We start from the raw sequence: 13,543 nt of genomic DNA, 5'->3' as shown, positions 1-13,543 counted from the left end.
TAATTGAGTCATATACAGCACCTAATTACTTCATGAATCATGATTGATTAACACCGTAGCAGTAAATGGAATATGAAATTTGGCAAACTATATTATTGGGGAGAAATGCAAGGACACCCTGTACACTGCAGTATCGTAAACTTTATAGTATATAAATAGGATTAAAGAAAGGACCCTTACACCCGATGCAATATGCTTTTCAAGGATCTTTATTCCAAACTCAAACGGCTGATAATGAAAAATTGACCAGTGGACTAATTTAATAAATAAGGTGCTTAATTGCATGATTGAACTCATTAGCAAACCCATAATGCCCTCAACTGCTTTTATTTTAATATGATAAAGAAAACTATCCCAACTTCACTTACCAATGGTTTTAACGCTCCTCGTTTTAAAGGGGGACCGTGCTACGTATTTTATATATTAAAATCTTGAAAGTTTTTATTTTTATTTAATATTTTTTAAATTCTTAATTTATTTGTTTATAAAATTTAGGTCCTGCATTGTTATTTAGTGTTTCCTCACCATTAGTTAAAAGTATTTATCAACTCATTTTGTTTAAACATATTCTTGTATATAAAATAATTGTTATTTGCAAAATTTATTGTTTATATAAAATCAAAAAAACTAATGATCTTTTTAATTTTATCATCATCTCTTAATGTTTTTAACAATAAAATGAGAGCGATCACCACCAATAAAGCCAAAAAGTAATTTAGTCATTTTTTTTTTTGGTAATAGAGTTTGGTTATGTTTAGTTTTCTAACACTAAGGTTGGGTTTGGAAATTTAATGGCATTCGTATTTCTTTTGAAAAATCTTTAGCTAAAACTATTTTGAAATAGACGGAGTATATTTTTGTAAAGGAAGATAATAATAAATGTTTTTTTTTATTGTGCTCAATGATCATATTTAGATTATAACTTATGATTTTATACATATTACTTTAACTCTTACCACTTGGCCGATAGTGGTAGATTTTAATAAATGCTTTAATATTTACTATTCCTTCATTCCCATTATAATTATCGTGGTATGTTATTTTATATGTATAAAAAAATCAATAAATAAATAAATAATAATAATAATAATTTTATAAAAATTAACCTTATTTTCATCCATTCATTTTTTTAATTTATATCATTAATAGCATAAGGAATCTAAGTGAAAAAATAATTAATATTACGTTAAAAAAATTAAATTCCGCTCATTTTTTTCACACAATAGTTATAATGGAATATAGCGACTCACCATGTTGGTTTGAGCGGGAGATTTAAGTTATTTAAACATGTGATATTCAATTATATAAAAAAAATTAACGTGCGAAAATATATATCAGAAACATGATCTAACATTTTTGGTTAAAAAAAATCTCAATACTTCTGTTCACTAAATGACATAATAATAGTTTAGTTTATCTCTACACACAAAATAAAATAAAAATCAGAGTTTAATTTTATCCCTAAATTTACAAAAAAAAAAAAAAGATAACTTTTATTAACCATAAAAAGGATGAAAAAGTTATCAAATGCGTATATTCATGGCATATTTGATGTAGACTCACGCAAAATCTGGGGGCTAAATTCTGTGGGCAAATATATAAGTTTTACGTTTTTTTTTAATTCAGGTTCGTACATTTTGTTTAATTATGAAACACATGCTAACTTTTACATGTATTTTGAATAAAAATAATATAACAACTAAAGTTATATGACATGTAATTAATTTCAATAAGGATTTAGTAAATATTCCGTGTATTAACTCTACAAGTATAATTTAAACTAAAAAAATTAAGAATATAAATATTTTTTAAAAAAATTGAAATTATAATAAAACATGTTTAATTAATTTAAATGAATGATTAAAATAATAAGTAACATAGTTTGCAAGAATAATTTTAAAAAAATGAAAGAAAAATAATTTAAGAGAAAAAATGATATTTAAACCAAAAATAAATAAAATGTTAATAAAAATAAAAGTGATTAAATATAATATTTGAAGGAAATAATCTTAACATAAAATAAAATTCCAAAAATATTTACTAATTTAAATATTTTAAAAAAATGTAAAAATTAATATTAAATAACAATAAAGTTACATGTTATAAAAAATACATAAATTAAAAGACGCCTTTATATTTAAGAACAAAAATTTATATTTACAATACTTTATTGTCTACCCCATTCACTAATAGGTTTTTATTGTTTTAAAAAAGTAAGCATTTGATTTATGCAATTAGTATATAAAAATGAAAATTTATTATGGTGGAATGAATTAGGTGGCTCAACCTATCTATCCGCTTAATCCATTTAGCCTAACTTTAACTTGGTGGGTCAAAGGTATGGTGATATGATTTGACTCGTTGAGTTGGTTCGTTTTGACTTACCTTCAACATGTCACGTTGATTTGTTAACCTATTTATGTATATGATTTCATTGATAAATATAGATTTTTTTAAACTCATATATATATATATATATATATATATATATATATATATATATATATATATATATAATTTCATAAAGTTAATTGATATAATTTAATTTTTCTAATCTCAAGTAAAAAGTAAGGTTATTTTTAAAATATCTTTTATTAAAACTTGTTATAATGAATAAAAAAAGTCGTAAAATATAAAACTAAAATTAAATGAAGATGTTTTTAATAATGATAGATTAAATAAAATAAAATTAGTGAAATTTTTTATATTTAAGTTCTACATATAATGTTATTTTTTTGCTTATATATGAGTCCAGAGAAAGTATCAAAAGTTAAAAAAAACACACAAAAATTATTATAGCTTTATTTTTGTACTAAATAAATGCATATCTTTGAAATTTCTCTTATTTTGTAGGAAATTAAAGCAAACAAAACATATACATTGTTGATGTAATGTCTGACGTGTGAAAAAGAAACGTGATTAGAACTAAAGTGGTTGTGCCTTAATAGGCTTAGCACTTGAGGGATTGTGGACCATCTTCCCTCAAAGAAAAGCCAATTGTATGAATGAATGAGAGACCAACACGCAACTAAAGCTCAAGGGCTTGTGCCTTAAGATGCTTAACACTTTAGGGATTGTGGATCCCTTGAAGGGAGGTCAATTGTAAGAATGGACGGAGGAAGGATCGACACACAAAGTGATACCACCTAAGAACGAGCTAGTGTACACCACGAGACAACATGTGACACTAGACAAGGATCACCATGCCCTCACATGTTAGAGGTAAAACGACACTACAATACAAGATCATGGTGACAAGGTAGAGAACACAATATCTTGACACTTCAAACAGAAAGACGATCCTGTTACGCATAAAAGAATCAAAACTAGCCTAAAGGTACAACAATTAAAGTTTGAGCTTTAGGCTTATCAATAAAAAATTATTTTCTACTAGTTTCTTAAACTAACAAAGACTATACATATTGACTAAAAGGTACCACATATAACTCTTTTCTTTAAAGAAAAAAAAACTCTCAATTTTTATTTTAGATCTCATTTTCTATTAGAGCGGCCCTAAAAGGAATGTAATCCTCTAATGAATAGTAGACACTAATACCCTAGGAGGATGAGGGTAATGACAAATTCAAGGGGACAAGTAAGGACCTCCCCCCTCTCAAAATCATTTGTGTAAATTAGATAAACATTACTTAACAAGATATAATGTAATTTTATAATATAATATAAGAAAACATGAACATATAATTAATATTTTTATATAATAAATTTATCGTAAATTTATTATATATTTATATTCGTAATGTTAATATATTCACGTGCATTGAATAACTTATCACGGTAATGAGAAAAAAAATTAATAAAATTAATGGAGAAAATAAATAAGAAAAATAGGACTTTGAATTAATATTTACTTAATTTTTTTATACTAATGAATCCTATCTTTAATTTTACACATAAATTAATAATAAATATTCTTGTTAAATTTATGATTTATTTAATAATTATTTATTAAAATTCAGTATTTAAATAATTGCGTTAAAAAAAGTTAACCCCTTTTAATACACTTGTGGATTAGATCCATTATTGGAGGAGGAAGACCACACTCGGTCCTCAAAGAATGACTACTATAAATAGAGGTAATATTCAACTCTTCCCTCATGTTTGCATTAGGACACAAACTTGCAAGAAACTTCACTTGAGAAACAAACTAAAGTCTCTCGTAATTTTAATAATTATTTTAAAAGAATTTTCTTAAAAAATATTTAATTAAATGAACAAGTTATGACATTTAAATTTAAATTTTCTATTAATGCCAATAAAAGTGGAAATTAAGAGGGAAACAATGGCAATTATAGGTTCATTATTGGTGATAAAAGAAAAAATAAAGTTGATTGAAGTTTTTTTTTTTTTTTGAAAAATGATTTTAAAAGGAAATGAGACCATTGACTTATTTTTGGCTTCTTCTTTGCTTCTCTTTGTTTTCTCTTTGCCTCTATTAAGTCTTCTCTCTTGGTTAATCATTTTTTCTTTGCGAGTTTGTGATTTTAGCTCTCCTAAGACGTTTCTATTGTATCCTTGGAAGGTTTGCTTGAGACACCGCAGATAAATTTTTCATGATCAGTGACGGTCACACCCAAGTGTAATCGCATTCGTGATTTTTGACTTCAACAACAAGAAAGTCTCCTTCGTAGGCGATGATACTCTATGACATAAACAACTACTAAATATTTTAAATGTGTATTTTAATTATGTACATATATTTTTAAATAAATAATAAATTCAAATATAAAAATTATATAATTTAAATAAATCCGGGTATCAGACATGTTCAATTCTAGTTTTCAATTCATTTATATGTATATTGTCTAATAAAAATAACAAAAAAGCTTCATAACTATTTCAAGATTTTTTTATATTTCTTAATTTTTATGTAAAAACATTAAAGGAGAGATAAAAACAATAATTGGAGGCAGAACATTTTAAAATTGTTCTTATCATCTTGTTATTGCGGTAAGTCTACTTGCACTAATTAAAATGCCTCCACTTAGGTGAATATCTGTCGGATGTCTATCTTCGTCCACAGAAAATAAAAGAGCACAATGAATACATTGACTTTAGATTTCCACTTTGCACTTGAAACACATTTATTAAAAACGAGAATGTCGAAGATAAGATAATTTAAAACTTGTCAAGGACATTAATTTGGCCTCCTACGCTTGTAAAAGTAAGGAAAAAAAACACCAAAAATACACTTTTAAAATCTAAATACAGCCTATAGAAACTATTAATTAAAATTTTGTGGTAAACAACTATTAGTATCAATTTTCTTAACATCACTCTTAAATTATTGAGTAAATTATATGTGAGGTTTATTATACAAAATATGGATAAAAATTATTTAAAAAACTCACATATAATTCACTCAATAATAAAATATATCTTGAAAAAGATAATTAAAAAAATGTTTAAGTAACTCTTCTGATATATACAAATCTATATCATACCATTAATTAGTCTCTATTTTAAAAACAAGGTTGGGAGGTTAGCGCGCGTCATTGGAGCGTAGTTGGATAAAATATAAACAAAAATAAAATAAAATAAAAGAGACAGTGACCAATAAATGAAAAAAAATGTTGAGGTGGGCTTGTTTGTTAAATTTAATAAATATTTAATGTTACTTAATAATTACATAATAAGCGAGTACACTCTAACTAGTATTAATCTATTTCCTATTTGCTCCAACCTAAAAAAAGAATTATTTCCTATTTGACTTCGAACTCCACATAACGAAAATAATAATAAAAACAATAACAATAATGTTTTAGCCGGCCAACCATATATTTTTTGATAATGACCCATGATAAACGTATACCTTAATATAGGATAGATTCATTATAACGGATGAAAACAAGAAAATAATAAGTAACGTGACGAAAAAGAAAGAACAAAATAAAGAGTAAAAGATTATTTTGATATGTAAATTGCTAACAATTTAATGTAAAAAGTATGATAATTATTTTATTTTTGAACTATATAATTTAATATTTAAATGATCATACAAAACTTACATCAAGACATAATTTTTGTATTTTGTATATTTAAGGATTAAATCAAAATTTTCTATGGCACTAAATTGTGAATAATATACACATTCAAATACCCAAATGAACATTTATATAAAAAATAAAAGACGATGAAAGAGGAAGATTATAATTTTTGTATGATAATACATGTATGACATGTATTTTGTATTAAATTTGGAAAATATGAAACATGTCTGCTTCAAGCTTACACCATAACCTGTCTCCATGGTGCTTCTCTCCAGTCCTTACTATATTCTTCTCTCTGCGCTTCTTTTCAGGCAATTTCCATCTTCCATGATCCAAGGAAGGTTTCATCTATCTTTCTTGCAAAATAAACATTTGTTTGAATTTCCATTGTTCAGCTCAAACCTCTGTTGTTTTTTCTCTTTTGTTTGGTGGGTACCCCACTGAACATGGCAACTGAAGCTGCAGGCTCTTCCAAGGACAACAATAACCAAGGCCATGTCACCACTGAAAATAGGGCTGATATCCCAAAACAAAAGGTCCTTCAATTGTTGTCTCTATTCTTCTCTTACTTTGTACTAACAGTTCTGTGTGTTTGTTTTGTTGACTTGAAGGTTGTGGTTGTGGTTGTTCTGATTCTGCCTTTACTTTCTTGTCTTTTGTTTATCTATCATTCATCATAACCTTTCTGTGTCAGGTGTTCATGCATGACTAATTGGTCTATTCATCTTATATGTGTTGTATACATGAACATGAAATATTGATCACTTGAATTTATAGAAGAGATAGGAATTTAGGTTCTAGTATAGGTTGCGAATTTGGTTTTGCAAATTTCCCAAGCAGAGGTTTAAATTTCTCTGATTTTTGAATTTGAACAAGCAGACAAGAAGATACTGCAAGCTTTGTTGCCCTGGTTCATAATTTGTTTTACCATGCTCAGATATTTCAAACTCTCAATTGTGTAAATTGTATTTTCCAGTTCAAAATTAATTATTTCTTACAAATTGGGGGAATGCATTTGACACTAAAAGTTTTATGATCCTCAAATTATCTTTCCAAGAATCGTTTCTATTCGAATTTATGTATTATTGAATTTCATTTGATCTACAAACACGTTTAGAAAAATCATTTATTCTCACCAAAGTATACTTGTTGTCAAGAATCAAAGCTTCTATCGTGCTGATCAGCAGAGCGTACCCAATATCATCTAAGGATTTTTGAATAGTATTGTGCTTGTGACTACTATGATTTGTTCCCATTCCATTTGTGAAAGCTTCTACATTTTTAATGAATACCGATTGTTTGATGAATTGTACAGTTCTGCCTTTCATAGCCCTCTTTTGAGGTTACACAGGTATTGTAAAGATTATCAGAATTCAGATTACTTTGATGCCATTCTACTCTGTATTCCCCCTATGATTGCAAATGCGCCATATGTATAAACACTCTTCTATGAAGGGGAAAACTATCAACAATTTAAATATTCATTGAAAATTAGTTCAATTGAATACCTACTTTTAACTATAGTATCCTCCAGCTAAAACTACATGTTTCTGATATATTTGTGTATTAACTATAAGATTTATTACCTTGCAGCTCAATGAGTAAATATTTTCCTTTTCTACTCTTAAGAAGGTTTTCTTCTGCTTCTTTATACATAGGGTCCAGCACCATCTGAAATAACTGAGGAACTCCCAAGAGAACAACATGGGGCAAGGCAAAACCTTATCTTGGATATTCCTGCAATATCTCAGGAGGAAGCAAGAGAAGATTACGTGAGGATAAACATGCCTCTAACTCCGCCTCCAAGAAGAGTGATTTTTTCTCCCTGTCCAAGTCCTGTTTTCCCCAGAAGCAAAGAATCCCCAGGTCCCTCCTCATCAAAAAGTAAATCAAATATTAAAACCTTTCTTCCCAAACTCAGTTTGAAATTTCGTAACACAAGTTCGGAGATTGAAAAGGCTGCCTTCCTAGCACTAGAAGGATCAACAGTGGCACCAAAAAAGCCTTTTCTTTCAAGGACATTATCTCTTGTCACACCTAGAGGGAAGAAAACATCATCCTTACCTGTAACCCCAATTGCTCATTCAAATCCAGGGTCTGTACATGGAGGGAACTTGGTTTATGCAGAAACAGTTGTGAGTATCTTGACAACTAATGCAATATGTTACATTGTAATTATTATATTTTGTTATTTAACATATACTGACAATAGAAATGGTTAAAATCATTGGGAAAAAACCGTTTCTTCCTTGGAATGTTTCTGGTGATGCTTTGTATTTCATGAAACCAGGTTTTCTGATGTGATTGTATGAGGGTGTTGTTCTCTAAAACTGTCAGTTCTTTTCTTGCTTGTTGAATAGACTAAACTTAAAATGTCAAACAGATTTAGTGTGACATCATTGTAGAGATTGTTCTTTCAGCAATGGTTTTGCTTCACATTATCAATTTCAAATTTTTCCTAACACGGTATTTCAGATTTAATGCAACTGACCCTTATTTTGAATCTGTCAGTTATATCTTGGCATCATCATAAACAATTCTTTAGTATTGATTAAAACCTACTTGTACACTTCATAGATTTCATGCACATAGCAATGAGCAGTAACTCCTGCTTCCCTTTTAATTAACATTTTGAATGATAGTTTCATTTTGTTTGTGGTTGAGTTGACTCAGCTTATTTGTTTTTCTTCCTCTAGTCATCTAGTGAAGAAGTCATGATTGATAAGCATGGCATCAACTACATATAATCCAATGCACTAAGTGGCTTTCTTCAAAAGAAACATCTTTTTAATTTCTGGTTCATCCTTACTACATATCCCTTTCTTCAAGTTACTCTGATGTCAGCAACACTTCAGTTTGATATGTTAAAGCTATAAAATAAAATTTTCAGATTATTATGCTCCAAATCATCATTAGACATTTGTTATCTCTAAGATAATTTGGTACTCATTTATATGATTATATCTGATTTATACCTTGTTTTACAGGAGAAAGAACTGAACTTACCAATCCATCGTTCCCGTTCAGTACCTGTGCTTAACAAAGAAGGTAACTCACCTGTACGTGGCATGTTTCGCATAGTTCCGACCACACTACGATTGGATGAGAAAATTGCCAGTGCAACGCCTATGACATCTCCAATTCATGATACTGGTAATATTTCTTTTTCATAATTGTTCTATGAAAGATACATTAACCTTTGAAAGATACATCAACTGATAACTGCAAATGGCTGTAATGCTGATTCCAATTAATTCAAAGATGAGAAAAGGCTAACAACACATCATTTACACTCTTTGTTCATTTATCATATCCTTTCCTTCTTTATTAGTTTTTATTTTTTTCCATTCTCCTTCAGTTCAATCTCCGGCTTCGGCTGTGAACGTTTTCAATTATTATGTTTAATCTGTCTACAGGACTAGAAGTAAAATATATTGAGTTCTATCTCATATTTGAGTTGAAATGTATTCTGTTTGGATGTGTAAACTTATTTTTCAGGGTTAACTAGTGGCTTTGATAGTATTGCTAATTTCCAAATCCGAAGATATCAGTTATTAGCTTGGACCTCTAGATTAAGTTATTTTAATAACCAATTTATGCATCTAAGTATGTTGGTTCAGTTAAAAATGAGGATGGTGGTGAAGATATTCCCGAAGAAGAAGCTGTTTGTAGAATTTGTTTTGTTGAACTCGGAGAAGGTGCTGATACTTTCAAATTGGAGTGTAGCTGCAAAGGTGAGCTTTCGTTGGCACACAGAGAATGTGTAGTCAAGTGGTTTACCATTAAAGGTAATAGAACTTGTGACGTGTGCAAGCAAGAAGTTCAGAATCTACCTGTCACTCTTTTACGAGTTCAAAATGGCCAGGCACATAACATGTTAGGGGCTGATGCTTCTCAATACAGGTAAGATCAAACTAAATTGCTATGCTTGAATGTTGTTTTTTTTTTTTTTGGGGGGGGGGGGGGGTGTGAAACTTTTGAGACCATTTAATATTGATTTTATGGCTGAGCACTGTAGGCCTTGTTTCATAAGTTCAATTAGTGATATACATCAATTTGATTTGAGAAAAAGGTCTCTAGTTTGCCTTGACTGGCAAGAGACACGTATAACTTCATGTCAATTTTAGTGGTATCATAATTCTTTTGGGATTTTAAGGAAGCCTAACTTTTTCAGCCCTTTCTATGACCTGAATATCTTTCAGTATTGTACAACAGAACTTATGCAATTTTTTTTATAGGGTGTGGCAGGATGCTCCCATTCTTGTTGTTATCAACATGCTGGCTTACTTTTGTTTTCTTGAGCAGCTTCTTGTAAGTTTAACTACTGTTAGATAATATTTCCTTTAGCCCATGTGAATTCCTCATGTTATCGATGGACAGGTGTCTAATATGGGATCTGGTGCTATTGCCATGTCTCTCCCATTTTCATGTATATTGGGTCTTCTTGCAAGCATGACAGCTACAACAATGGGTAAGGCTTTTTCTACTTTTAGACAACTCTGTGTACTTGAATTCCTCTTTTGCTATTATACGATATATAACTAGTTCCTCCAAATTTTTCTTAGTGAGGAGAAATCATGTTTGGATTTATGCAACTGTTCAGTTTTGTCTGGTGGTTCTTGCTGGACATCTTTTTTTCTCATTGGTAAGAAATTCTTTTTGCAACCATGGTTACAGGACATTTTGTGTTTTTTGTTAATTTTTTGGAAATAAGAAACTGACCACTCCGAGGCCAAGTTTCATGAGTCCCATGTTAAGTAGAATAGAAAGCTCAATATAGTTCTTAAACCATAAGATTATCTCACCAAATAGACTAGTCTTTTAGGTTGAGTTTTCCTCATGTACTTAACAGTTGGTGCTTTCATTAGGAGTTAAACTGAAAAAAAGAGTTACCTATAAGCTAAATTTTGAATTAACGTTAATGTACAACATTACTTATGTCACAAGGCCTTCTTATGTAAGCAAGTCATAACATTCAGCTAAGTATAAGAAAGCAAGTCATAACATGCAGCTAAGTACCCTATTTCACACCATTTCTCTCTCAACTCCTCTTGCCTCTGGGAAAATTCTCCAGGCCTATTTGCATTCAAACAAAAAATCAGGTTATAAAATGAATTGTAGTTAGCAAAATGTTGTTAAAGGCGTGTAGAGCCATGATCAGTGAGCAAAATGCTGATTAGTCAAAGTAATTTAAAATTAGCATTGTTGAGGATTTCAGCATGTTGGCCACTTAGCCTTCAATTCTAATGATAGAGCACTAGTCAAAATTTGCATATTCAAAGTATTTCTAATATCATGTATTTTCATACATTTATTTGGGATGGTAGGTTCATATGCAAGCTGTTCTAGCTATCCTTCTAGCTACATTTACTGGGTTTGGAGTGGTAATGTGTGGAGCTTCTATTCTTATGGAGATTTTGAAGTGGAGGGGAAGATCACTTGCTCAATCGAATCAACAGCAAGGTTCCCAAGAGGCAATACCACCACCTGATCAATCATCTACAGTTGCTCATCAACCTCAGATTGGTTCTGAACAAACTGAAAGTAATTTGGGAGAGTCTCCTGCACAGAGGAGTTGACAGAATATAATATGACTTGCTTTTAGTCTCTATTTAAATTTTAATCAGTTTTAGTCCCTACATTTAATATAAAAAAAAAAACCATACTTTTTTATGTCCCTCACATCAAGTATAAAAAAATATGATTCTTAATAAAATAAAATAAAATAGAAATTAATTTTGAAACAAAAAAGGTTGTATTTTGAGGGATAAAAATATATTTAAGTTATTTGGTGAATGCTGGCATCGTAAAGCTATCTGGCTGTACATAATGTACATATTGTATAGACAGGTTTGGGCACATTAAACTCTTGTTCTCCTTTTTGATGCCATGATACATAAAGGAATAGACACGTATCATGTATGGCATCCATCATTCCGTTGTTCCCTCTCTCATTAGAAAAACAGACACCAATACTTATACGAGAATTGCTCGGCCACTGTTGCTTGGTGCAGAGTTTAAGAAATGTTGTTTTTATACTACAATAATGGATGAAGCCATGAATCTTCACATTCAAATTTAGTCCATCATGTGATTGATAACATTTTGTTGGTAGTGCAATTCTGTAAGTTGTCCTCTTGAAGTGCCATTCCATATATATATATATATATATACTAATTTAGTATATATTTTAGATTTTTCATAGAACAAAAAAGAGGCAAAGACACTGTCTTCTTTTGCGGAATTCAAAGCTATTATTTTGCTACAATGGTTAATGATTTTTGTTTTATTGTAAAAAATGGTAAAACGAAAAGACACTCTCCCAGTATCAATTTCACTTGTGACTATTCAACTAACTCTTAGGTGTTAAGGTATCTATTTGGATTTCGAGGAGGATTGCTTATTAAGTGGGAAAAGTTGCCACAGGGCAATTCAAATCCACACCTACCAAGAAGATGGAAATTCACACCGAATCTTTAACCATTTATGCCAACTAGCACTCCTGGCGTGCTTTGTGAATATGCACAAAGAAAAGCACAAAAACCAAAAGCACAAGATTTTCAAATTTAACATTCGTAGATAGTTTAACAAGTGTAGATTGTAAGGGAAATGGAGTAGTTTTTTTCATGAACGTGGGTGAAAGGAACTGGTAAAACATTCTTTTTAATGTGAAATGTTGTATTTGCTAGGTAATGAGGCAAATGGTTGAAGAATAAATAATTATTGGGTGGCACATCATTGAGGGAGTGGACATGTTTTGTGGAACTGGCCATCTATTCCTTGTATCATTGGCGGCTTCTTCCCCAAAAGGCTTCATGGCAAAAATAGGTTGTTTTTGTCAATATTCCCAATCATCTTTCAGAGTACTGAAGCGTCAAATCGAGATTAATAACATTGCTCAATTGAATTTGGTCAGCTATAATATCCAGGGGCTCCACATACACTCATATTAAAAGTATAATTCTCGAATGGGATGTTTAGTGGCATGTTGCTTTTATTTTGGTTGAATTGAGCGGTGCAATTACTGCACTACTGGCTTGCCCAAGTGTGATTGGCAACAATTTCTAGATCTTATGCTGGATACACCTTGTGTTCAAAAATATATCTCATTAATAATTTTTTTTTAAAAAATACAGTTTTGATCTTACAACATATTTTAAAATATCTTAATCTTTATAAAAAAATTAATATGTTTTTAGTTTCTATATTTACTAACATTTATGTAATTTTAGTTCTTCACCAAGGATTAAAAACATGTGTTTCTAATGATAAAAAAAACATGTGTGTCTGAGTAGATATAGAGACTAAAAACGTCTAAATTTTTTATAGGATTAAAATTAACATTTTAAAATATTTTGGTGGAACAAAAACACATGTTTTATCTTAAAAAAATTAACTTATAAAAAAAATGTGGATCAATGTTTTAGCATTTGTAGATTTGCACAATAGAAATAATGAGTCTTTTTAAGTAAAATATTAAACCGAGCATTGCACACGGTGTTGAGAGTCCCACGGGTGGTTAATGAACATAATAA

General features: G+C 29.8%; 1 protein-coding gene across 1 annotated transcript; it reads left to right on the top strand.

Moving 5' to 3' along the window:
• Positions 1-6,169: 6,169 nt before the first annotated feature.
• LOC100787963 (E3 ubiquitin-protein ligase MARCHF7) lies at positions 6,170-12,150 on the top strand. The gene is made up of 8 exons (XM_006594080.4): positions 6,170-6,544; positions 7,667-8,143; positions 8,996-9,161; positions 9,629-9,911; positions 10,247-10,319; positions 10,389-10,479; positions 10,574-10,653; positions 11,336-12,150. Exons 1-8 carry the CDS (start codon positions 6,455-6,457, stop codon positions 11,585-11,587), a joined length of 1,512 nt encoding a protein of 503 aa, XP_006594143.1. The 5' UTR covers positions 6,170-6,454; the 3' UTR covers positions 11,588-12,150.
• The last annotated feature ends 1,393 nt before the right edge of the window (positions 12,151-13,543 follow it).

This window comes from Glycine max, chromosome 13 (genome assembly GCF_000004515.6).
Source record: "Glycine max cultivar Williams 82 chromosome 13, Glycine_max_v4.0, whole genome shotgun sequence".
Lineage (NCBI taxonomy): Eukaryota > Viridiplantae > Streptophyta > Magnoliopsida > Fabales > Fabaceae > Glycine > Glycine max.
The sequence above is the reverse complement of the archived record's forward strand: the minus strand, read 5'-3'. Positions and strand labels throughout refer to the sequence as shown.